At 46.7% G+C, this 25118-nt stretch overlaps 1 protein-coding gene, 1 long non-coding RNA gene and 1 other non-coding gene across 3 annotated transcripts; 1 reads left to right on the forward strand and 2 right to left on the reverse strand.

The window, feature by feature from the left end:
• Window positions 1–418: 418 nt before the first annotated feature.
• LOC114678946 (uncharacterized) lies at window positions 419–4854 on the reverse strand. Its single transcript, XR_003730594.2, has 2 exons — window positions 4676–4854; window positions 419–3777 (listed from the first exon to the last, which is right to left on the reverse strand). It is a non-coding gene; the product is annotated as an uncharacterized LOC114678946 (long non-coding RNA).
• A 616-nt stretch (window positions 4855–5470) lies between these two features.
• Window positions 5471–5593, reverse strand: LOC114679166 (small nucleolar RNA SNORA76). Its single transcript, XR_003730842.2, has one exon. It is a non-coding gene; the product is annotated as a small nucleolar RNA SNORA76 (small nucleolar RNA).
• Window positions 5594–6869: 1276 nt separating this feature from the next.
• Window positions 6870–23838, forward strand: GM2A (ganglioside GM2 activator). Its single transcript, XM_001109570.5, has 4 exons — window positions 6870–7047; window positions 14113–14265; window positions 21283–21465; window positions 21848–23838. Exons 1-4 carry the CDS (start codon window positions 6967–6969, stop codon window positions 22001–22003), a joined length of 573 nt encoding a protein of 190 aa, XP_001109570.1. The 5' UTR covers window positions 6870–6966; the 3' UTR covers window positions 22004–23838.
• The last annotated feature ends 1280 nt before the right edge of the window (window positions 23839–25118 follow it).

Genomic DNA, 25118 nt, shown 5'->3' on the forward strand with positions numbered 1-25118 from the left:
AGAGGGACTAATGGACTTTCTTCTGTAACTGCTTCATGCTGACTTGGGCGTAGTCCCTATCTGTTGGAGATCACAGAACTCTCTCCCTACTCTGTCTGGTGGAGACAGGGTGGCTTCTTGACGGCCAGGGGTGGTGTCTTAACTTGGAACTGGCTGGAAACCTTGTTACGTGATCATCTGAGGCTTGATAGTCTCTATGCAAGAGAAAATGAATTCAGTTAAAAGACTTAATGGGAACTTTGGGTGTGGATACCTATGCTGTCAGGAATGTTTGTTATAAAAATGAATTAAAACATTCAGCTTAATTACTACAAAGGAAATGATTCCATCCATTTGGAAGAAGGCAATTAAACTGCAAAAATAAAATCAATGACTACTATTATCCAGCCTACAGTAATTATGCAACAAAGACACCAAGGAAAATTGGTAGGCATTTACTCATCTTTTGGCTGTCTTCTAAACAGGTACTTCAGGGCTTCCACAAGTTCACAGGTGTAGTGGCTGATGGAAGCTTCAGGTTCCTGGTCCGGAGCTTCTGGTATTGCTGGTTTGATCCTTGAAAGGTGTACCCAATCTAATCCTTGCATCTAATCCTTGTACTTTGATGGCAGAAGGCATAGCCAGTATTACTGGACATGGTCCCTTCCATTTGGGTTGTAATTGTTGAACAGTTGATCCCTCCTTCTGTGTTTTAACAAGTACCTTATCTCCTGGCCTGATTTGGGGTTGCTGGTTAGTTCCCAGTAAGGGGAGCCTTTGAATTCCACACTTTTCTAAAGCCTGCTGAAATTGTCCTAGGTTGACTAGGTATTTTAAACTGGCTATTTCTGGATCAGTAATTATTAGTTAAGAATGGCCTTCTGTATAACATTTCATTATATTCGCTTATATTAATTTTTGCTCTAGAGGTATTATGGATCCTTAAGAGGGCGATGGACAGTAAGCTGACCCGAGTTTCTGATGTTTCCTGACATAGCTTAGCTAACACCTGTTTTAGAGTTTGGTTACCCGTTTCTACTTTCCTGGAGGATTGAGGCCTCCATGCTGAATATAAATGGTATTTGATTCCAAGAACCTTAGCAACCGCTCAAGTTATTTGGAGATAAAGGACAGGACATTATCACTTTGGAGGCTCTGAGGTAACCCAAACTAGGGGATTATTTCTTTTAAGACAACCTTTATAATCTCATTAGCCTTCTGTGTTCTGGTAGGATAAACTTCAACCCAACCAGTAAAGGTATCTACTAGTACTAACAAAAACTTGTATCCTCTGCAAGCTGGCATATAGGTGAAGTCTAATTGCCACTCTCCCCCTGGAAACTTTCCTCTCCTCTGGATTGGTTCTATTAGAGGGGGCATTTTGTTTCCCGGGTTGTTAAGTGCACAGAGTGAGCAGGCTTCGCAGACCTGCCTAGCCACTGAAGTTAGACCCAGTAAAGAGCTTGTTTACCATAATCAGAGTTGCATCCCTCCCAATATGGAAAGAGTCATGCAGGGCTTTTATAACTTTCTACTGGGCTGTCTGAGGGAGATATATTTTTGACCCCATATACCACCAGGATCCTTCTTTTTGTTCCCCTTGTTTCTTTATTAACTGTTCTTACTAACCAGTATTCCCCTAAAGGCTTTAGAATAGGTAAGATGGGGATATTGCAGGGAGAATTAAACAGGGTTTTAAGAGCCCATGGGTAAGTAATACCTCAACTATGGGTGCTGGGTCATTTCTCACTTCCTGCTTAATCGGGTATTATTTTTGATTAGGAAAATAGCTGGGGTCTTCAAGCTGTATTTTGACTGGCACTGCTGTTTTAGCCTTCCCCGGTTTTCTAGTATACAATGCCAGCAGGTTAACCTGTTTATTAATGTGGTCTTGGACATTGTCTGTATTTTTGGCTATTAGCAATTTCACTGGATGATGTTTAAATTGTAGTAGTGCCCTTATTTTAACCATAATCTCTCTTCCCAGCAGGGGGTTGGGTAGCTTGATACTAGTAGGCATTCCTGTTGGAAGATTTGTTTCTTAAATTGACAAATCAAAGGATGAGTAAAAAATCTGGTTTGTGGTTTCCCTTCCATTCCTGTAACACTCATGGACCAGGAGGAAAGTTTCCCTGCATAAGCAGTAAGGACAGAGTAATTTGCCCCTGCATCAAAATGAAACTGAATTTGGGTGCCCACGACATCCAGAGTTACTCGGGGCTCCCCCAGAGGTAATTGTAATGTTCCTGGACAGGGGCAGTGAGGAAGATCCCGGGCCCCTTCAGTCTTCATCTGATTCCTCCTTTCGCACTGCTAGAGTTTTGCCTAACCCAGCCCCTCCGTGGGAGCAAAGGCAGTCAATTCTCCAGTGCTAGGGTTCATGACTGGTGCCTTTGCACTGACAGCAGGGGCCTTGGGCGGGGAGGGGGGGTACTTAGTACATTCCTTTGCCCAATGCCTGCTTTTCTTGCATTTGAAGGAAGACTTGCCTTTGCTGGCATTATCTTTACGGTCCTCCGGGTTTCCCTTAGACACTCTTTGGGCGTTCAGGGCATCACCAATGATGGCTGCCATAATTTTGGCTTGCATCTTTCTTTACTCTGTTCTCTTTTTCCTTCCTCCAGGTCATGATTGTTATACACCATAAAGGCAGTATCAAGAAGTTGATTTTGATTAGTTTGTGGCCCCATCTGTAGCTTTTGGAGTTCACGTCTAATGTCTGGGGCAGACTGGCTAATGAAATGCTGTGCCATTAATATTTTGCCTTTGGGAGAGGAAGGGTCCAGATTAGTATATATTTAAAGGCTTCCTCCAGCCTACCATAAAACATGGCTGGATTTTCCTTCTTTCCTTGTGTAACCTCCCATACTTTATCATAATTTACTCCCTTAGTTAATCCCTTTCTCATTCTTCCAAGGACAGTCTCAAGAAATTTAGCCCAGTGGTTCATTCCCATAGGGGCGTTATAGTCTCAATTAGGATCAGTAGTGGGAACTGTGTCTGGGCCTCGGTAATTGCCCTGAGGGTTTCAGGCGGATAATTCATCCACTTCCTTGCTGGCAGCCTCAAAGATGTGTTCCTTTTCTGAGGGAGTGTCAACAGGTCAATTCATTGCTAGAATGAATTGACCATCTCTCCATGAGAGATGAAAGGCTAAGGTCAAAGTTTGGAACCCATCTGCAAATTTCCTAGGATTCTCAGAACAGCTTCCTAGCCTTTCCTTACATTGTTGTATATTAGTTGTAGAGAAGGGGGCCTGCACTAGGACTGGCCCCTCAACTCCTGCTACTTCCCTAAGGTGTAGCAGGGCTGGAAGGAGAGTTGAATACAGGGTTCCCCTCCGAATGTGAGGGGGACTTAGTAGGGTCTCTGGTGTTTGCTTCTGGGCTGTATGGGAGTGGTCACTGTTCACTCTGAGAGACAGGTGGCCCTTGTAAGCGGGGGTCATCTATAATATGTAGTTCTCCCTTAGAACTTTCCTTTGTGGGGTGGGTTCTGGGAGTTTCACAGATTCTTAGGTTTTGGTATAGGGTCATGAAAGTCTGTACATACAAGATTTCTGGCCATTTGCCCTGCCTCTTGCAAAATAGGTCTAATTGCAGGATGATGTCATAATTAAGGCTACCATTGACTACCCATTTTTTCCAGGCTGGGCAGCTCATAATGGAGCCAGACAGTACTGCAGAAAAAAATTATATGCTTTCTCTTTAGATTGTCAGGGTCAAATTGATTCCAATGGTGGAGGATGTAGCCAAGCGGGCAATCAGGTGGAATAGGTGGAGAATTGCCCATAGTGGTCTGGAAAAGAGAAGAGGACTTTGAAAAGTGGAAGGCTCACCAGGTGACCCAAATTTTACCTGGGACATTCCTACTATGAACTTTCCTTAAGGTTTTCCCATGCCACTTAAACCAACCCTTTAACTCTTTCAATTTAGGCAACAATAGATTCCCTTTCATGAATTACCCCCACTCCCCATGCACCACACAGACCACCTATGATATGCCTGGCCCCTCTGACTCATATAACCTTTTTGCATAGCTGGGTGGGTTTTCTGTCCTTAGCCAGTCGAGTAGGGGAAGGGAAGGGAAGGGAAGAATTTAGCATAAGAAAGTTTAAGTCACCTGAAACATGTGTGAGTTTGCCCTGAATGAGCTGCTGCTGCCAACCGAGACACAGGTAGGGATCAGGGACTATAATCAGAAAGGATAGAAAAGAGTCTTTCACCCTTCTGGGCAGGGCAGCCATCCCTGTTCCCTCGTTGGCCTTCAGAGAACACTGGAGAGTGGCCCTGACCAGTTCCCCTCAATTACCAAGGAGTTACTAGGAAACAACCAGTGAAAGACTGAAAAAGCAAAAAAGGAAAAGAACTCCGAAAGAAAGAAAGAAAGAAAGAAAGAAAGAAAGAAAGAAAGAAAGAAAGAAAGAAAGAAAGAAAGAAAAGGAATAGGACTCAGTCAAATGAAAACAAGGAAAAAGACTCCTCACCCTAAACAGGCAGTGGTGGTCAAGTGCTTCGACATGGAAGCCTTTCAGTTTCACCAGACAGTGGCCCTGGCCAGAAACTTGCAATTTCCTCTGTGCTTAGGCGCTGCCCACTGAGGGTTCCGAGTTGGAAAGGAAGAGAGAGAGGGAGAGAAAGATTCCCCTGCATTAAAAGGGAAAAGGAGAAAAATCAATTCCAAGCTTTGGGCCTACCTTCTCTCCTGGCTGGCTTGCCAAAATATGTTTCCTGTAGAGGGTTTTGACTGAAAGTTGTCTAGGTTCTTGGGGTTTTTGAACAAAGAGTTGGAGAAAACACACAGAAAAGCAAGGAAAAAATGGAGCGATGAAAGAACAAAAGCAAGGGTTTATTAAAAATGAAAGTACACTCCACAGTGTCGGGGTGGGCCAAGCAGCAGCTCAAGGGCCCAGATACGCAATCTTCTTGGGTCCAAATACGCCCTAGAGGTTTCCCATTGGCCACTTGGTGTTCACCTCATGTAAATGACATGGTGGCCCACAATCAGTCTGATTGGTTAACTAGAGGACGAAGTGAAGTTACAAAGGTCACACTCCTGTGCAAACATCTGATTGGTTGTGGAAAGCAACCAATCAGGCTGAAGTGAAGTTACAAAGTTGCACTTCTATGCAATTTTAACATAGAAATTGAAATGTAGCATAGCAATTGAAATGTGCTTTCAATTTCCCATCTGCTGCACAGAAAAGGTGGGGGTTTGCAAAGAGAGAGTAGCCTCTGGTCCTCTTGTTACTTAGCTGTGGAAAGTTAGGGTTTTCCTTTCAATTTAGTTCTAGGAAGTCAGCGTGAAATGGTCTTAGGTTCCCTGCCTCCAGACTCTATTCTCCTACCTCAGTTGGGCTAGATGAAAGGGAAGAGTTGATCAGAATGGGAGGATCATTAGGTAAAGTGTGGAGCTTAGTTAATAATAGTGTACCAATGTCATGCTCTCAGATTTTTTTTAAAAAATTTAATTTTTTATTCTTTTGCCACCTCCTTGTCGCTGGCAGTTGAAAGGACCCCCACGCCTGGGGGTCCCAGTTATGCACAAGCAGAAGCTCTGGGTCTGCAGCCTGAACCCCCGGCCAGGCCACAGGAGTCATACTCAACAACAGAAGAAACGAAGAGAACTTTGTACTATTTTTGCAACTTTTCTGTAAACCTAAAATTAATTCCAAAATAAAAAGTTTACTTTAAAAAAGATGATCAGGTGAGTTTTAAATTCTACACATGCATTCATGTACTCAACAAATTGTCTATTATGCATCAGGCACTGGGTATGAGTGCCTCAGTCATGATGCCACCCCGTGTGGAGTTCACAATCTTGTGGTAAGTTGGTGGTACCAGTAACCCTGTTTTATCTAAAAGCAAATCTCCAACTCGTGTATTAACCTGACGAAATCTTGGCTGTTGGGGTGTCTAAAAAGAAGTCTTGCTCTATCCCTTCCTAGCTGTGTGACCTTGGCGAGCTAACCTCACTGTGTATCAGTTTCCTCAGTCCTAAAATTGGGGAAGAAAAAAAGCATTCCCTCGTGAGTCCTTAGCATGCTTTCAAGCAGTTACTAAATGTTAGTTTGCAAAACAGCCATAATTATTAAAAAAAACACGGATTCATGAAGTCAAGAGATCAAGACCATCCTGGACAACATGGTGAAACCCTGTGTCTACTAAAAACAGAAAAATTAGCTGGGCGTGGTGGCGCGTGCCTGTAGTCCCAGCTACTCGGGGGGCTGAGGCGGAAGAATCGTTTGAATCCGGGCGGCGGAGGTTGCAGTGAGCCGAGATCGCGCTACTGCACTCCAGCTCGGGCAACAGAGCGAGACTCCGTGTCAAAGCAAGAAAAAAAAAAAAAAAAACACGGATATGGGGAAGCGTAACACTGCAGAGAGCCTGACATTTTTGTCAAGAAAGATTTGGGGATGAAAACACTGAATCCGCGGTTTCCCAAAGGTCCTTCCTTTAGGAAGGAGGTGATGGTCCCGGCACGAGTGCACAAACCGCAGGTCCGCTCCATCCCCGGCCCGGCGCCGCTCTTCCCAGAAGCTCGGCTCCGCCCTGCCCCCGACTCCGCTCGGCCCCTTCTCGCGCCATGGCCCCGCCCCTCCCGTGCGCGCAGCTTCGCCCCGCCCTCGGGATCCCGTCCCAACCTTGTGCTAAGCTCCCTTCAGTTTCAGAAGCATTCATTCCTTTGCAGTCAGCTCCGCCCCTTTCTCCTCCAACTCCGCCTACGCCCCACAGAGGGAAGGCCTTAACACCTACGCTAGAGAGATAGACTCCAATGAAAAGAGCGAGGGGGCGGAGCCGGGAGGAATCGGTCCAACTCTCGGCCGGGAAAACTCTGGCCGGGGCGGGGCAGGGCGAACCTGCCAGTGACTGGACTCAGCTTTGCATAGCAATACACAGCTTTGCGTAACCAATACAGGAAGGCATTTAAAGGCGCCTCTGCTGCCACAGACCTTGCAGTTAACTCCGCCCTGACCCACGCTTCTCAATGCAGTCCCTGATGCAGGCTCCCGTCCTGATCGCCCTGGGCTTGCTTTTCGCGGCCCCTGCGCAAGCCCACCTGAAAAAGGTGAGTGCACCCTCCTTTAAGAGGCTGTTTGCAGCCTCCTGGCCCAGCTACGGGTATGCGGGTCTGGCTGAGATATGGGGGTGGCCACTGCGTTATCTAGAGTTGGCTCTCTGCACTAGAGCCTTCCAAAGTAACTAATTATGGGATTCCGGTCTGTACAATGAGCGTGGCCTGTAAAGACTTGTTGTGCTCCAGGCCCTTTTTGGAGAGATTCATCTCACATCTGCACTCTGCTGCCCTCTCTCCAAGCGCCGGAGTGAAAATGCAGAGAGCCTTAAAACTAAGGCATTGCCCCCAGAGATTCAGTCCTGTTACCCTGCACCTTACTCCTGACTGCCACTCCTTATGTCCCCATGATAAGGCCTGTTGCCTCATCTCTTCCCCTGCTCGAATGCCCTGAGCTCTTCCTTAGACGTAGGACTTGAGAGCTTCTCCAGGCCAGAGGATCCAGATTTGCCCATCTGGTGACAAATGACCAGGCCTGTGACCCCGCTGCCCTTGGTTGTGAGCCACTGAGACAACAGTCCCCCTACCCTCCAAGCTTCCTCCTTCACTTCTCATTCACACCGTGCTGCAGATCCCTGGGAAAGGGAAGTTCTGTAATCCCTTGACCTGAAAAAGCCTAGTTCCTGGCTTATTGCAACTAGCTTCATAGATTCAGTCTATGTTGTTTCAAATGACAAGATGTTCCCCCTTTTAAAGGCTGAATAGTATTCTGTTGTGCATATATGCCACATTTTCTTTATGCATTCAATTTGATGGATAATTTCTTTATCCATCAAGTGTCTGTTGATGGACACTTAGGTTATTTCCATATCTTAGCTATTGTGAGTAATGCTGCAGTGAATATGGGAGTGCAGATAGCCCTTCGAAATTTCAGTTCGTTTGGATACATACCCAGAAATTTCAGTTCCTTTGGGTATATGCCCAGAGGTGGGATAATGGTTCATATGGTAGTTTTGTTTTATTATCTCACTTATATGCGGATTCTAACCAAGTTGAACTTACAGAAGTTGAGAGTAGAGATGGGGTCTCACTCTGTCACCCAGGCTGGAGTGCAGTGGGGCGATTATAGCTCACTGCAGCCTTGAACTCCTGGGCTCAAAACAGTCCTCCCACCTCAGCCTCCTGAGTAGCTGGGACTACAGGTGTGGGGCCACTGAGTTCTGCTAAGCAGTAGGCTTTGAGATTTATTGCACACCAGGGTGACTATAGTTAGTAATGTATTACATACAGAAGCTCCTTAACTTTCCATGGGGTTACGTTCTGATAAACCCATCGTAAGTTGAAAATACCATTAAGTTGAAAATGGATTTAATACAACTAACCTGAGCATCATAGCTTAGCCTAGCCTACCTTAAACATGCTCAGAACATTTACATTAGCCTACAGTTGGGCAACATCATCTAACACAAAGCCCGTTTCATAATAAAGTGTTGAATGTGTCTCATGTGATTTATTGAAGACTGTACTGAAAGTGAAAAACAGTATGGATACTTAAAGTACAGTTTCCGCTGAATATTTGTCACTTAGGCACGATTGTAAAGTGGAAAAATGGTATGTCAAACCACAGTAAGTCAGGAACTGTGTGCATTTCAAAACAACCAAGAGAATACATTTCACATTGCACCCCGTAAATGTATACAACTGTGGTTTGTCAATTAAAAAAAAAAAACCCAAGACCAGGTGCAGTGGTGCACACCTGTAATCCCAGCATTTTGGGAGCCTGAGGTGGGCAGATTGCTTGAGCTCAGGAGTTCAAGACCAGCCTGGGCAACATGGCAAAGCCCCATCTCTGCAAAACATACAAAAATTAGCTAGGCGTGGTGGTGTGCACCAGTAGTCCCAGCTACTCGGGAGACTAAGGTAAGAGGATCGCCTGAGCCTGGGAGGTCGTGGCCGCAGCTGAGATTGTACCACTGCATTCCGGCCTGGGTGACAGAGTGAGACCTTATCTCACAAAAAAACCCCAAAAACAAAAAACCAATTCCATTGCCTCTTGGCTGCTAGCCAAGACATCAAACATTTCTGGTAGCAAAGGGATAGGTCCACCCCTGATCCCCTCCCTCCTACCATCTTGGAAGTGTTTGAGAGTGAGGAACAGTGCTGTGTAGGGGAAAGTGTGTGGTACTGAAAGCAGGGAGGCTTGGCTTCTGATCCCTCCCCTGTCTCAATCCCTGGATTCCCTGAGTCTTGGTCTCCTCATCTTGTACCATGGGTGAGATGGTGCTAACCTGAATCTCGTCAGTGAAGGGAAATGCATTCATTGATGGAAAAGTTCTAAAATCAGAAACAAATAAAGCCATATAAATCTGTGGGCTTGGCCTCACTGTGCCCCCGAGGCAGAAAGTCTGTTTTGCTTGTTGAATGAAGGAATGTGGAACTTTTGATTCCTTTCATTTGCCTGGAGAATTTATACCTTGTTCCTGAATATTGGCTGGGAATGTTTCTCTTGGCTCCAGGGCTGGCCGCTATGAGGTGGAGTCTGGCTAGAGGCTGCTAGCTTACCCTACAAACTTGTTCTCATTTATGCTGTGGGTATGGATGCCATCTCAGACTAGGTCTTAGATTGGCAGTTTTGAAGAGGCTCTGAGACATTATAAAGGTCACTCAAAATCACACAGCACCTACATCTCAGGGCTCATGTGATTCAGAGGCCTGACCTTGAGTCCCTGGGCCAGATAAAAACTGGGGGAGCAGGGGGTGACAGTGAGTGAACATCAGGAAACCTGAATTTCAGTTCCTCTTCTAGCATAACTGATCTTGTGACTACGGGCTGTGATGAGTGTTAGATAACAGGGGAGGATATCTAGCCCCATGCTAGTCATATAGTAGACGCTTAATAGACTATAGTGCTATATAGTGGCTGTCATTTGTTGTACACATACTATGTGCTATGTATTGAGCTATGTGCTTTTTTCCTAAAAAAAAAGATTTGGAATAATTTTAGGTTTATGGAAAAGTTGCAGCGGTGCGTGGTGGTTCACCTCTATAATCCAGCACTGTGGGAGACCGAGGCAGGCAAATCACTTGAGGCCAGGAGATCGAGACCATCCTCAACCTGGCCAACATGGTGAAACCCTGTCTCTACTAAAAATACAAAAATTAGCCAGGCATACACCTGTAGTCCCAGCTACTTGGGAGGCTGATGCAGGAGAATCACTTGAACCTAGGAGGCAGAGGTTGCAGTGATCTGAGATTGTGGCTGCTGCTCTCTAGCCTGGGTAACAGAGTGAGACCCTGTCTCAAGATAAAAAGAAAGAGAGAAAGAAAAGTTACAGAGATAATATAGAATTTCTATATAATCCTGACTCAGTTTCTCCTGTTAGCATCTTACATGTACATATCTCCAAAACTAAGAAACCAACGTTAGTACATTACTGTTAACTGAATTCTAGACTTTGTTTGGATTTCACCAGTTTTCCCATTAATGCCCTCTTTCTGAGCCAGGATCCAATCCAGGGTACTGCATTGCCATTTCATGACACGTATCATTGTAGTCCCCACTCTTCTCTGGCCTATGACAGCTTCTTAGTCTTTCCTTGTTTATTCATGAGCCTGACAGTCTTGAGGAGTTGTGCCCTGTGCTTTCTGTATACAAACATCTTGCCCTCACAATAGTCCCGTGAGAAGATACCATTATGTCCACGTAATAAATGAGGAAATTTTGAACCTCTAAGGGGTTAACTTAGCCATGGTCTCAGCTAGTGAGACTGGCTGAGCTGGGTTTTAACTCATACCTGTAGTACCCATATCTCTGCCTCCAGAGCTGTGCCTTTCCCCTCCGTCTTGTGCCACCCCTTCCCACTTGTTGGCCTAGGCTGGGATGACAGATATCTGGTGACCAGCCTGGCCTTGGTGGGCACTGCTAATCCATGACACCTCCCTTTCCCTATGAGCCTGGACTCAGCAGCAGAATTTGTCACTACAGAGACAGCTAGCCGGGCACTACCCTTAGGAAGCCATCTTGTTACGTCTCCCCCAGGACCTGGGGAAAGGAGAGCTTAGGAGAGGGGAAGGGATTCTTCTCCAATAGGTACTCTGGACTCTGGATACCCTACCCCCACCCCCAGCCCGGAATCAATCCTCTGTGTGGATCAGACTGCCTTAGAATCTGTGAAGCAGCCCCACCCAGAAAACTAGTCCTGCTCCCATGTTGCCCTCCAGCCTGACTCTTAATTCCAGGCATTCTTTCCCTTGACCACTTTCAGTCTGTTCACAACCACAAATCACAGTGTAGCACTGGCCTTCAGTGGGGTTCCACGCACCTATAGTAAAAGCAACCTCCCGATTATGGCTTGTGGGGTCCTGCATTAAATGACCCTGCCACCCCTCCAACCTCATCTGGGTCCCTCATCCACTACATTTAGCCCATGGCCTTCTCCCAGTTCCTAGAGCAGTCAAGCTTCTTTGTGCCTCGGGGCCTTTGCCTGAGTTCCCTCAGCCTGGCCTGCACTTACATGTCTGACTCCTCATCCCCCAAGCGTCCAGCTTAAGTATCACTTCCCCACCACCCTATCTAAGTGAGTCCTTTGTTGCTGTCAGCATTACCTTCTGCTCTTTTCCTTTGTGGCACTCACAAATCACAGTGGGTGATATTTATTTACATTAGACGGTAAGCTCCTCAAGGCAGGGCAGGAGCCAGGTGTGATTGTTTACCACTCTTGCCACAGTACTTAGCCCAGGGCCTATCATCATTGCTCCATAAATATTTGTGAAATGATTGTTGAAGGAAACATTTATTGGCAACTATCCTGTCCTGCCTTTCTTAGTCATGACATGACCTTTCATTCCAAGGGGTAGGAACCCATTCCTAAAAGCTCAGCTAAAGGGGAAGTTTATTACAGAGCTACAAGACATCTCATGGAGCTGCCGGCAGGAAGCGGAGGCTAGGATGCTAATGGCTCCCATTTAGTGAGCCGGCTCGCGTGCGTTGTGCCTGGCATTGGGTTATGAGCTTTACATACATACTCTAGCCCTTGCAACATCCTGGAGAGGAAGGTAGAAATGCCTCCAGTTAAAAGATGTGGAAATTTAGACTCCAAAGGTGAAATTGGCCTATAAAATCACATGGTAAGTGTGGCAGAAATATGATTTCCACCCCGGGCTGTTTGGCTAAAGTTGTCATTCACCCATGTCTCTCCAAAGCTGTGCCCTTCACTGCTACTCCATACTGCTTTTATAGATAGGGAAGTGGGACTTCATCTGTTCCGTTTTCCACAGACCAACAGAGCCTGTAGCTCTTATCCCTTCATTAACTTCTGCTTGGTCATGGATCACAGATCTAGATGGTCTGGCCTCAATCCAAAAGTTAGGATCCAGGCCGGGCGCGGTGGCTCAAGCCTGTAATCCCAGCACTTTGGGAGGCCGAGACGGGCGGATCACGAGGTCAGGAGATCGAGACCATCCTGGCTAACACAATGAAACCCCGTCTCCACTAAAAAAATACAAAAAAATTAGCCGGGCACGGTGGCGGCGCCTGTAGTCCCAGCTACTCGGGAGGCTGAAGCAGGAGAATGGTGGGAACCCGGGAGGCGGAGCTTGCAGTGAACCGAGATTGCGCCACTGCACTCCAGCCTGGGCGACAGAGCGAGACTCCGCCTCAAAAAAAAAAAAAAAAAACAAAAAAAAACAAACAAAAGTTAGGATCCAGTGACAGCACAAAAACCCTGTATCCCCAGCCTTTTATGCCTTAATTCCAAAATTGGGCAGAGAGAATCTGTCAGCCTAGCTGGGGTTAAGTGATCCATCTTGATCCAGTCAGTGATGGGAGTATTGAAGGTGGGCATCAACTTGGGGGTGTGGGACTGGCAGGTTTTCTCTCTGAGACAGGGTGTGGATGGAGGGAATGCCAACAGTCTCTCATAGGTGGCCTCCAGGGGGCTGGGAGAGGTGCGAGTGGGTGGGCAGAGAGTCTTCACGGTGTGGGAGGTGTTCAAGATCATCAGACAGGCCGGGAGCGGTGGCTCACGCCTGTAACCCCAGCACTTTGGGAGGCCGAGGCGGGGGGATCATGAGGTCAGGAGTTCGAGACAGGCCTGGCTAACACAGTGAAACTCAGTCTCTACTAAACAAAATACAAAAAAATAGTCGGGCATGGTGGTGGGCGCCTGTAGTCCCAGCTACTGGGAGGCTGAGGCAGGAGAATGGCGTGAACCCGGGAGGCGGAGGTTGCAGTGAGCTGAGATCACACCACTGCACTCCAGCCTGGGTGACAGAGTGAGACTCCGTCTCAAAAAAAAAAAAAAATCACACAGGGTCCTGTTGGAGTGCAGAGTGGTGGTCACATGCAGTCACATGCAGATGTAGTGGTGGTGGAATCAGGAGACCTGGGGGATGTGGAGGAGGAACAGGAGGAGCAGCTCAGCAGAGGGGTGGCGGGTGACCCTAGTGGGCACATGACCTGAGAAGTGGGATGGGAAGAAGACACTGGTTAGGACTGGGGAAGTCCATTCACTGGGGATTATTCATCAGCAAGTGATCCACTGGGGATGTTTTCATGAGTGTCCTATTCCTTCCTGAGTTAATCACCTGCCCCTTGAGAGTGGGATTTCAGATGCCGTTAGATTTCCCATTGTGTTTTGTGTTTCCCATTGTTCCTGGCTGTGGGTTGGGCGTGGGGTGTGACATGAACAAGGTCCTGGGTGTGGGCTGCAGAGCTGAATCCTCCAGGAGCTTGCCCTCTGCTGGGATCCCAAGGCTGGCTGGAGAGGAGCGGGCAGCAGGGAGGAGGGAAGTCAGAGAAGGTGCCCACCAAAGGACGATTAGGTCAGTCTCCGGTTTTGAAGTTCCAGGTCTGTCATATCCTGCCTTATAATTTACAGTATACTTTTGGGAGATTATGTCTTTTAAGTCTTTTAGTTTAGTCCTGCCTATGAAATGAGTAGGACAAGTGTTATCCCAGGTTCATAGGTATGGAACCTCATAGAGGAGGCTCAGGGATGGGGGTGCCTCACCCAAGGTCACGCTGCCAGGAGCTCGTTTTTCCTGTGATCTGTGATAGTTTCTTTTCAACCTTTTACTTCTCCTCCTTCCTTGCTGCCTGATTGTCCCCGGCCATCCCAGCTTGGTAGCTTCTCCTGGGATAACTGTGATGAAGGAAAGGACCCTGCGGTGATCAGAAGCCTGACTCTGGAGCCTGACCCCATCCTCATTCCTGGGAACGTGACTGTCGGTGTCGTGGGCAGCACCAGTGTTCCTCTGAGTTCTCCTCTGAAGGTGAGCCTGGGGGTGGGTAGTGAAGGGGAGGTGCAGGTCTGGCCAGCAGGGGCACTGTGGCATGTATGCTTGGGGAACGGTGAAGAATTTCAGAATCCTGGATTCCCAGAGAATAGTACAGGACATGTAGATTCAGACACTCTTTCACAGGTTCATGGAATCTCAGGATCATGGGATTGAAAGGAATCTCTGATGTCAGCGCCAGCAACTTCCTGGTGAGGGCAGGAGTGATGGATACCTTGCGCCTGGCAGGAGCGTCCTGGCCTTCTCTGGGCCTGATGGCCAATGGCTCGTTATTGTCTGACTACTCTGGTTGGCCAATTCGGTTTTGTTGTTAATTATAAAATCGATATACCAATTAGCCAGTAATATGTAGTCACTTTAGAAAACAGAAGTCATCAAAAAATAAAATAAAATAGGCCAGGTGTGGTGGCTCACGCCTGTAATCCCAACACTTTGGGAGGCTGAGGTGGGCGGATCTTTTGAGGTCAGGAGTTTGAGATCAGCCTGGCCAACATGGTGAAACCCCATCTCTACTAAAAATATAAAAATTAGCTGGGCGTGGTGGCATGTGCCTGTAATCCCAACTACTCAGGAAGTTGAGGTAGGAGAATTGCTTGAACCCAAGAGGCAGAGGTTGCAGTAAGCCAAGATCGCACCACTGCACTCCAACTTGGGTGACAGAGTGAAATTCTGTCTCTAAATAAATAAATAAATATCACCTGAAATCTCACTACCTAGTGATAAGGGGTAAGCACTTTTAACATCTTACAGGATATTCTTTGCAACTTTCCCCCATACAATTACATATATGACATACATATTTATTTTTAATGGATGTGTATAATAGGCAGTGCTCATTGTAAATGTCCTCCAGTAATCTAAATCCTAGAGATAGTCAGTGTTTGCTCTTTAAATATCCAGTCAGAATTTTTATGTGTTTGTAAATATATATACACTTATACTCATGGGATTATATGAGATGTGCTATTATACTTGCTTTTTTTTTTTTTTTTTTGCATCATACTATATGTTCCATATCTGTTTCCAAGGATTAGGTAACTCTACTTAGTCAATTTTTTGAGTTGTATATAACCCAATCATTATTTAATTATTTTAATTTATTGTAATTTTAGAACAATGTCTCACTCTGTTGCTCAGGCTGGAGTGCAGTAGTGTGATCATGGCTTACTGCAGCCTTGGGCTTAAGGGATCCTCCCACCTCAGCCTCCTGAGTAGCTGGGACCACAGGCGCCTGTCACCATGCTTACCTAATTTTTTAATTTTTTATATGGAGACAGAGCCTCCCTGTGTTGCCCAGGCTGGTCTCAAACTCCTGGACTCAAGCAATCTTTCTGCCTCAGACTCTCAAAATGTTGGGATTATAGGCGTGAGCCACCTCGCTCAGTCCACCCAATCATTTTTAATGGCAGAAATATTCTGATGTGGATCTTTCATAATTTGTATAACAAGTCTATTGTTGAACATTTAGTTTGTTTCCAGGGTAAGTTTTGTTTCTTTCTTTCTTTGTTTTGAGACAGGGTCTTACTCTGTCGCCTAGGCTGGAGTGTAGTAGTGCGATCTCAGCTCCCTGCAATCTCTGCTTCCCGGGTTCAAGCGATTCTCCTGCCTCAGCCTCCCAAAGTGCTAGGATTACAGGCACCTGCCATTGCATCCCACTAATTTTGTATTTTTAGTAGAGATGGGGTTTCACCATGTTGGCTAGGCTGGTCTTGAACTCCTGATCTCAGGCAATCTGCGTGCCTCGGCCTCCCAAAGTGCTAGGATTATAGGCTTGAGCCACTGTACCTGGCCAGAGTATTTTTTGTTTGTTTTTTGTTTTGCTATAATAACCACCTTTGTAGAAATTATTCTTACAGTACATCTTTTTATAATTTTCTGATTATCTAGATACACAGTTTTTAGGTCTTTTGATACTTATTGCCAAAGTGCCTCCCAATGTTTGAACCAACTTGCATCATTCCTAGTGAGTGCAGATGTCTATTCATAAGTTTATTTGCCTTTTGTATTTACTTTGGGAATAACCTGTTTGTTTCCATCCATTGACTATTTTAGGGGTGTATGTTTTTATATTTTCTTAGAAAACAATGAAGACTTTTCATATATCCATTGCAACACCATTTATTACGGTCCTTTCCTCTCTAGCTAAAATTGCTACCTTTATATGCTGTTCCTCTATGCCCTTCAGTCTGTTCCTGATCCAGATCTATTCTGGTACCAGTTTTGTCTTAATTATTTAGAAGATTCCTGATTTGGAATCTGTGTTTCTGTCATTACCCTTAGACCTGTCTTAATCACAGCTCCTACCTTATGGGCTTTCCTTGAGCAATACCCGAGTTAGAAAATAATGTGGCCGGGCGCGGTGGCTCACGCCTGTAATCCCAGCACTTTGGGAGGCCGAGGCGGGCGGATCACAAGGTCAGGAGATCGAGACCACGGTGAAACCCCGTCTCTACTAAAAATATAAAAAATTAGCCGGGCGCGGTTGTGGGCGCCTGTAGTCCCAGCTACTCGGGAGGCTGAGGCAGGAGAATGGCGTGAACCCGGGAGGCGGAGCTTGCAGTGAGCCGAGATCGCGCCACTGCACTCCAGCCTGGGCTGGGCGACAGAGCGAGACTCCGTCTCAAAAAAAAAAAAAAAAAAAAAAAAAAAAAAAAGAAAATAATGTAGAGAGTGCTTTGCACAGGGCCTGGCACCCAGGACGTGCTCAGTACATGTTAGATCTTGTGAACATTTCGATTAGTATCTGTCTTATCCTGCAGCCTCTTGACCCAGACACAAGTCCCGGATATGTGGCGGCTTTCAGCTCCCCTGCACCTCCTACCAAGTCTTTTCCTAGCAGAGTCATTGTATTTCCATTACGGTTCCTCAAGCGATAGGGGGTCAAGCCCTGTACCCTTGGATCTGGGCCAAAGGATGGAATCATTCCCTATGTATGGACACTGGACTGTTTCTCTGCCAGGGTCACACACATTTATTTGTGTGCTCCCTCTACTGAATCTAGAGTGTGGGCTCTCCTGGTAGGCCATCCGCCATGCTCCCTCTGCTGCCATCACCATGCAACCACTAATGGCGTTTCCAGGGACAGGGCTATGCAACTGACTTGGAAACAAGCAGCTGGCAAACCCCATCTTCTGCCCTCAGCCTGCTTTTCCTGGCTTCTTCACAAATCATTAAGATGGGTTTTACTCGCTACTCTTCTTTTCCATTGCCTCATTACCTGTCATAAATTTGGGCCTACATAACCTCCTCTGTCTTTACTGTCACTTGTGCTTAGTAAAAATTGGCCTCAGGTCCCCTCTGCTCCTTCTCTTTCCCCAATTTATTTATTTATTTATTTATTTTATTTTATTTTATTTGAGATGGAGTTTCACTCTGTTGCCTAGACTGGCGTGTAGTGGCACAATCTTGGCTCATTGCAACCTCCACCTCCTGGGTTCAAGGGATTCTCCTGCGTCAGCCTCCAGAGTAACTGGGATTATAGGTGTGCGCTACCACGCCTGGCTAATTTTTGTATTTTTAGTAGAGATGGGGTTTCATCACATTGGCCAGGCTGGTCTCGAACTTCTGACCTCAGGTGATCCGCCTGCCTTGGCGTCCCAAAGTGCTGGGATTACAGGAGTGAGCCACCACGCCCAGCCCCCAATATTTCTCTTCTATATATATATATATATATTTGGTTCAGTTCTTTTTTCAGATATGTGCATATCAACTATTAGATGAAAGCTCTTCTGACCACTTGCTGGGGAGAAGAGACGATGAGGCACAAAGGGTCTCAGGAAAGGTTGCAACTTGCCCCAGGTCACAAAGCTAGTTGTTAGCATGGACAAAGCTGGTGTGTTTATCTTGGGGTTTGGTTCCTGAGCTTTTACTGGCAGGGAGGTAGATTTAGTGCTTGGTGTATTTGCAGGGGAGGGGAGAGGAGTGCTGCAGATTCAGTTCCAGAACTCTCCCCTTGCCCAGCAGACCCGCTTATGAGAGCTGCCCAGAACTAAGCTCTAGATGAGCCTGGAGCACTCTTGGGGTCCGTGGGGCTTCGACCCCTTGTTACACTGAGGCCCAGAGGAGAGTGACTGCCCAAACCCAAGAAAGCAGCTGCCATCCTCTCTTCCTCTGATCTTGCTGTAGTGAAATTTCTTTAATCAAAAGTCAAATCTGCGACCTGGGTGGATTTGACCCCAGCCGCAATTTTTAAAAGTTAGATATCCCAGATTCCATGGCCATGGGTAAGACTGGAGCCTGCTCAGGAGCTCCCTTTTCTCTTTTGACTTGCTCCATGGGATCTGGCATAGCCACTGCCCAGCCCTCCCTCAAGTTCCAGCCTGTGGGACCCTGGTTTTCCCATCCTTGAGAATTATAAATTGTCACTGTATTTGTCTTATTCCAGCCTTTCAGGCCTGATAACTTGGCTCCCCCAGCACCCAAAGTCATATACATGCCTGGGCTCGTTACTCCGCCTCGCTTCCTTTTCTGAGTCATAGTAGCAAATAGATTGAGAATCAGAAATGAGCCATCATTTGTAATTTCCGAATGGTAAGCGTGGCTGCTGCCTTAGAACCCTCTGTTGACTTCAGTTCAGTACACTTCTTGTGTCGTGCTGGTCCTGTGCTGGGGGTAGAAGTAGAGATGAGGGAGGCACTACCCCTTCTGGTAGATGCAGCCCTACAGGTTCCAGCCTGGTGGGAGGATCGCTGGCAGGACTTGTCCTCCTCTGCTGCGTGCTCTCGCTCAGGGCATAACTGGTTCAAACATTCTCATTACGGTATTGGCGACACAAGGAGAGAGTATTGGCTAAGGAAAAAGGCAGGGCAGAAATCACGGAGGAGGAAGCTTTTGATTTCAGGCACTGTGCGAAGTGCTTGTATTTCCCTCTCAATGGGACCTGTGAGAGAGGTGGGCACTCTAAAATATCCCATTTTTGAAGATGAGGTGAGGCTGAGGTTCACGCCTATAATCCCAGCACCTTGGGAGGCCGAGGCAGGTGGATCATTTGAAGTCAGGAGTTTGCGACCAGCCTGACCAACATGTTGAAACCCCATCTCTACTAAAAATACAAAAACATTAACTAGGCGTGGTAGCTCATGCCTGTAATCTCAGCTACTCAGGAGGCTAAGACAGGAGAATCACTTGAACCCAGGAAGCAGAGTTTAGAGTGAGCCAAAATCGCGCCACTATACTCCAGCCTGGGTGACAGAGTGAAACTCTGTCTCAAAAAAAAAAAAAAAAAGGTAAGGGGATGGCCACTGAGAGAGATTAAGCAACTCACCCAAGGGGACAATAAAACTAGCAAGTGGCAGAACTAGCATTCCAACCTAGGCCCTCTGACTTTTCCTAGGCAGCGGGGTAGAAGCAGGTTTGATGAGAGAGAGGAGGGCTGAGAGGGTGCTGTGTGGCCAGTGGTGGAGATAATGGGTATGTCTTAGCAGCAGATGAGGCCAGTGAGAGGAGCAATTTGAATTTGTCCACTCAGAACACAGGATGTGCTGACTTCTTTGTTCTTTCTGGGCCTGGAGGAAGGCAGGAAGGCAGCTAGTATCTCGACATCTGGGGCATCTGGAAGACTTGAGTCTGTGGCCTGGGAACCAGCCTGAGCCCAGCAGCCTCTGAGGATATAAGTGCCCATCCAGGATTTATCTCTTAGAAACAGAGCCCCAAATAAAGTGAGCCTAGAGGCTGGGATTCCTAGAATATTAGAATGTCAGAGCTGAAAGGGATCCTAAAAATGTGATTTCTTGCCATAACGCCGATAAGGAATCAGATATTTGAGAAAGCTAATTTCCTAGTACTCTTTCCTTAGAATTTTACCTTGATACCTTTGGTGGGTGATGGACATGGTTCTAAAGGACAACTCATTTGACACTAGAGGCAACTAATACATGGTGACTGTTCAGCACGTGCCCGGCACAACTGGGACATTCGCCATGAAATTCTGGCCACTTCCTCCTGGTCAGCTTCAACCTCCAAAACGGGAGCAAAGTCACGACAGCATGGAGGTGTGAAGTGTGCTCTAGAGCTTCTCACCCAGCTCGACTCCAGGCACAAGAGTCTTTTGTAGCTTTCCCAGCTGAGTCAGGGAGCCCCCTACTCCTTGCGGTAGCTCCATCTGTTGTAACCTAGCTATGATTTTATACCAGTCCCAAGGTGATCTTTCTATACATTCCTGTTGTTCTTCATTCTGTCTTCTGTGGCTGTAGAGAGAAAATGTGACCCAGGAGCAGCCAGTTGGGTTCATTTTGGTAACCAGCTCATCAGTTGGTAGTAACTACCTGAAGTCCTATGCAGAAAAGGATTCTGGGGCGGAAATTGGGCTCAGAAGGAAAGCCCAGGAAACAATGCCACAGTTAACCAATTAGCAGTTAGATGACAAGTGCATTTCAATGCAAGTGTTAGAGTCAATCAATGGGTAGTGACCACCTAAATAATTCTAAGACTATGGACTGGTCATGATGGCTTACACCTATAATCCCAGCACTTTGGGAGGCCTGTAATCCCAGCACTTTGGGAGGCGAGGTGGAAGGATTGCTTGAGGCCAGGAGTTCCAGACCAGCCTGGGCAACAAAGTGAGACCCCATCTCTACAAAAAATACAGAGTGAGCTGGGTATGGTGGCATGTGCCTGCCTGTGTTTCCCAACTACATGGGAGGCTGAGGCAGGAGGATCAGCTGAGCCTAGGAGGTTGAGGCTGCAGTGAGTGCAGTGAGCCATGATACAAAAAAAAAAAGAATTCTAAGTCTATGTATAGTTCAGTGTAGGGGGAAAATTCACATTTGATTATTAATGTCTGCCATGGGCACAATAATACACTATACTCACACATGAGCCACAGTGTTGCCATTCCTGGAACAGACTGTCTCTAAGATCTCATCCAGTTAAAAATTCTTTGATTAAACTATATTGCTGCTTTTTTGAAGAGACAGAAGAGCTGCTATGTTTGCCCTGGAATTTATACTTATAACCTTTTTCAAACCTTTTTTTTTTTTTTTTTTTTTTTACCAGGTGGAGTTAGTTCTGGAGAAGGAAGTGGCTGGCCTCTGGATCAAGATCCCATGCACAGACTACATTGGCAGCTGTACCTTTGAAGACTTCTGTGATGTACTTGACATGTTAATTCCTACTGGGGAGCCCTGCCCAGAGCCCCTGCGTACCTATGGGCTTCCTTGCCACTGTCCCTTCAAAGAAGTAAGTACTTAGGGAGGAGAGAGCGTTAGCCCTGTGGCTAAAGAGATGGGGTTTGGAGAGAAGGGTCTTTGCATTCTCCTCCTGCAGATCTGCATGTCTCTGGATTTGTAAGCCAGTGTGACCTATCAGGAATCACTTATCTTTCGGGAGCCTCAGTTATCCATCTATGAAATGGGAGACTTGAACTTAGACGTGATCTTCAGGGCCCTTTTCCCATAATAATCCATGCTGTACAGTGCTATGGCAGTCTCTAATCTTGTGTGGTGGTTTCGAGAATGGGAAGAGGGGTGGTAGTTCATGGCTACAATCCTAGCAGTGGCTCTAGGAGAAAGACCCCATCAGTAGGCTCCCACTGACTGGCTGTCCACTGGCTTTCCCACAGGGAACCTACTCACTGCCCAAGAGCGAATTCGTTGTGCCTCACCTGGAGCTGCCCAGTTGGCTCACCACTGGGAACTACCGCATAGAGAGCATCCTGAGCAACCGTGGGAAGCGTCTGGGCTGCATCAAGATCGCTGCCTCTCTAAAGGGCGTATAACGTGGCATCTGCCACAGCAGAATGGAGCAGTGTGAGGAAGGTCACTTTTCCTCTGTTTTGTGTTTGCCAAGGCCAAACTCCCCCTCTCTGCCCCCCTTTAATCCTCTTTCTACAATGAGTCCGCTACGCTCACTGAAAATCATTTTGTGCCACTTACATTTTAGGCTGGGACAAGCAGCCCTGACCTAAGGGAGGATGAGTTGGGCAGTTCTTGATAGCCCGGGGCATCTGCTGGGCTGACCATGTTACTCATCCCGGTTAACATTCGCTCTTTCTCTCTAAAGAGCCTCGTTCATTTCCAAAGCAGTTAAGGAATGGGAACCAGAGTGTTTTAGGACCTGAAGAATCTTTATGACTTTCTCTCTCTCACTCTTTTTTTTTTTTGTCACTAAGATAAAAGCAAAGTGAGAGTATTAACGTTTTTGTTCTCCTCCAACCCCCCCGTTACAATGAAGGGGCGAAAGTATTTGCTCTTAGTTTATTCTTCCCTTAACTTCTGTGACTAATTTTAATTTCCTTTCTAGATTTGCCCAATTAATACTAGGGTGCAGTGTATCCTGGAGAGGTAGGGTCGGGGGGAGGAATCCCTTGGGGGAGATATTAGGGGTGCTCCGTTGTTTACAAACTCAGGTTCCCGCAGGGCTTAGCAAGAGACTTAAATGAGTGACAAGAACCATGAGAAACAAGTTGCTTCCAGGCTTGATTTCGACTTTTCCCTTTTTTTTTGGAGACAGAATCTCACTTTGTCACCAGGATGGAGTGCAGTGGTGTAATCTCGGCTCACTGCAACCTCCGCCTCCTGGGTTCAAGCGATTCTCCTGCCTCAGCCTCCCAAGTAGCTTAGACTACAGGCGCCCACCATCACGCCTGGCTAATTTTTGTATTTTTAGTAGAGATGGGGTGTCACCGTGTTGGTCAGGATGGTCTCGATCTCTTGACCTCGTGGTCTGCTCACTTGGCCTTGGAAAGTGCTGAATTACAGTTGTGAGCCACTACACCCAGCTGATTTTTCCTTTTTGAGTAAAGATACTATTACAATGTAAATATTTCTTATACAGAAAGTCACAGCACATGTGCCCATTGATACAAGGCCTCTGAGGCCTGGTCTCCAGTTGGAAATATAATTAAGGGTGACAAGGACTGGAGTAAGTTGGAGAGTGCATAGCGAGTCTGTGAAGACAACTGCTACCTAGCTATGACCAGTCAGTGCCACGTAAGAATGGTGTGGGCCCAGTATTGCCAGATACTGGCAATATTCCAGCCTGGTGACAGAGTGAGACTCTTGTCTCAAAAAAAAAGTTTCATTGTTTACTCCTAGAGAAGCCAAAAATCCAGATTTGTATATGAAATCTTACCATTTTAAAAGATTGGCAGCTAATGATTTTTTAAAAAAGCTGTGCAGTGTGATGTATCCCAAACGGACTGGCTCATGGGTGGCCACTTCACAACCTCTGATCTCAGACCGTGCATGCTTTGTCTTCTTAAGACAACTCCTGTGGCACCATTTCTCCCTCCACAGGGCCAAAGCCATAGAGTCCGGTCCCAAGGAGAAGGCACTTCCAGTGCTAGGAGAGGTATGGACAGCCTCTCACCTGTGAGCTGTGGCTGCCTCAGTCTCAGAGTCCTGTCGGGTGAATGAGGCAGATGGGCAAGAGTTAGCTTCACCAGCAGCTGCTTTTGGAGCAGGGGTCCAAGGAAGAGAGGGTGGCCTCGACATCAAACTGCCTGGATTTTTCTACCACCCTGTTACACCATAACAACTTCTGAACCACACACCAGCCCTGAGTTCTGGGCTCATCTGAAGCCTGGAATAGCAATAAATCTTTTTAACTTGCTGACAGTTTCTCCCTTGCTTTGGTTCCAGATTTCAATGATCACACTTCAAAAGTGTTTTTGGGGTGGGGCTCTTTTGGTTGGAAGGGTTTGTTGGAACGGTACAGGTGAGCCGAGGCGATTCCAGGGACGGACCCTTCTACTTATGTCGCAGGAGCTTGCTTGTTGTCTCTGCTTCATTGCCATCCAGTTCCCTCGTTTGCTATTTTGCTTTCCATCACATCATGACTGCGGAGAGTGAAAATCACCTGGTGACCATTGAACAGGCCCCAGAGACAAAATCTTTTTATCTGAGGAATTTAAAAGGGAGCAAAGACCACCTGGTGACTATCAAACAGGCCATGCAGAGGCAAAACTCCTTATCTGGGGAAAATAAGAAGTAATTAGACTTTCCTATTATCTAAAGCAGGCATCTGGTTCCAGATTTCTTTTCCCTGAAAAAAACCTTACAAGTAACTAAAATTTCTGGCCGGGTGCCGTGGCTCATGCCTGTAATCCCAACACTTTGGGAGGCCGAGGCGAGTGGATCATGAGTCAGGGAGATCGAGACCATCCTGGCTAACACGGTGAAACCCCGTCTCTACTAAAAATACAAAAAAGAAAAAAATTAGCTGGGCATGGTGGCAGGTGCCTATAGTCCCAGCTACTCTGGAGGCTGAGGCAGGAGAATGGCGTGAACCCGGGAGGTGGAGCTTGCAGTGAGCCGAGATCGCGCCACTGCATTCCAGCCTGGGTGACGGAGACTCTGTCTCAAAAAAAAAAAAAAAAAAAGTAACTAAAATTTCTGTACATCTCCGGAATGCGATGCTGAAACTGACTGTGCAACCCCAAGGTCCTGCTTTAAGGTCCATAAATATCCCTAAGGAAAAATCCACCGTGGTATGCTCAGTCATCTCACCAGGGCGCCCCACCGCAGTCTTCTGCAGCATTCTTCCTTTCTAATACCTTTCCTTTTTCAAACCTATACTGTTGTTGGTGAATTATTTTTACCCACCCACGAGTTGACCACTTCTCAATGCTGGGGCTCTGACACTTCGCCTGGCAATGACCTTCACAGCTGTTTCTCTCTGTTGGATCTTCTAGCCTTATTCTCAACAGTTGCTTTTTAGTTCACATTCTTCACCGAATCTCAGTAGCTCAGTTAATCTTTTTTTTTTTTTTTTTTTTTTTGAGACGGAGTCTTGCTCTGTCACCCAGGCTGGAGTGCAGTGGCCGGATCTCAGCTCACTGCAAGCTCCTCCTCTCAGGTTCACGCCATTCTCCTGCCTCAGCCTCCCGAGTA

The sequence above is a fragment of the Macaca mulatta genome, chromosome 6, assembly GCF_049350105.2.
Source record: "Macaca mulatta isolate MMU2019108-1 chromosome 6, T2T-MMU8v2.0, whole genome shotgun sequence".
NCBI classification, from domain to species: domain Eukaryota; kingdom Metazoa; phylum Chordata; class Mammalia; order Primates; family Cercopithecidae; genus Macaca; species Macaca mulatta.

What these genes read in the sequence shown, in the direction of transcription:
- GM2A (XM_001109570.5), top strand. Translation starts at nt 6,967, where the DNA reads ATGCAGTCCCTGATGCAGGCTCCCGTCCTGATCGCCCTGGGCTTGCTT. An exon ending in CGCAAGCCCACCTGAAAAAG is followed by an intron (nt 7,048 to 14,112) that starts GTGAGTGCACCC and finishes CGGCCATCCCAG; the next exon opens with CTTGGTAGCTTCTCCTGGGA. An exon ending in CTCTGAGTTCTCCTCTGAAG is followed by an intron (nt 14,266 to 21,282) that starts GTGAGCCTGGGG and finishes TTTTTTTACCAG; the next exon opens with GTGGAGTTAGTTCTGGAGAA.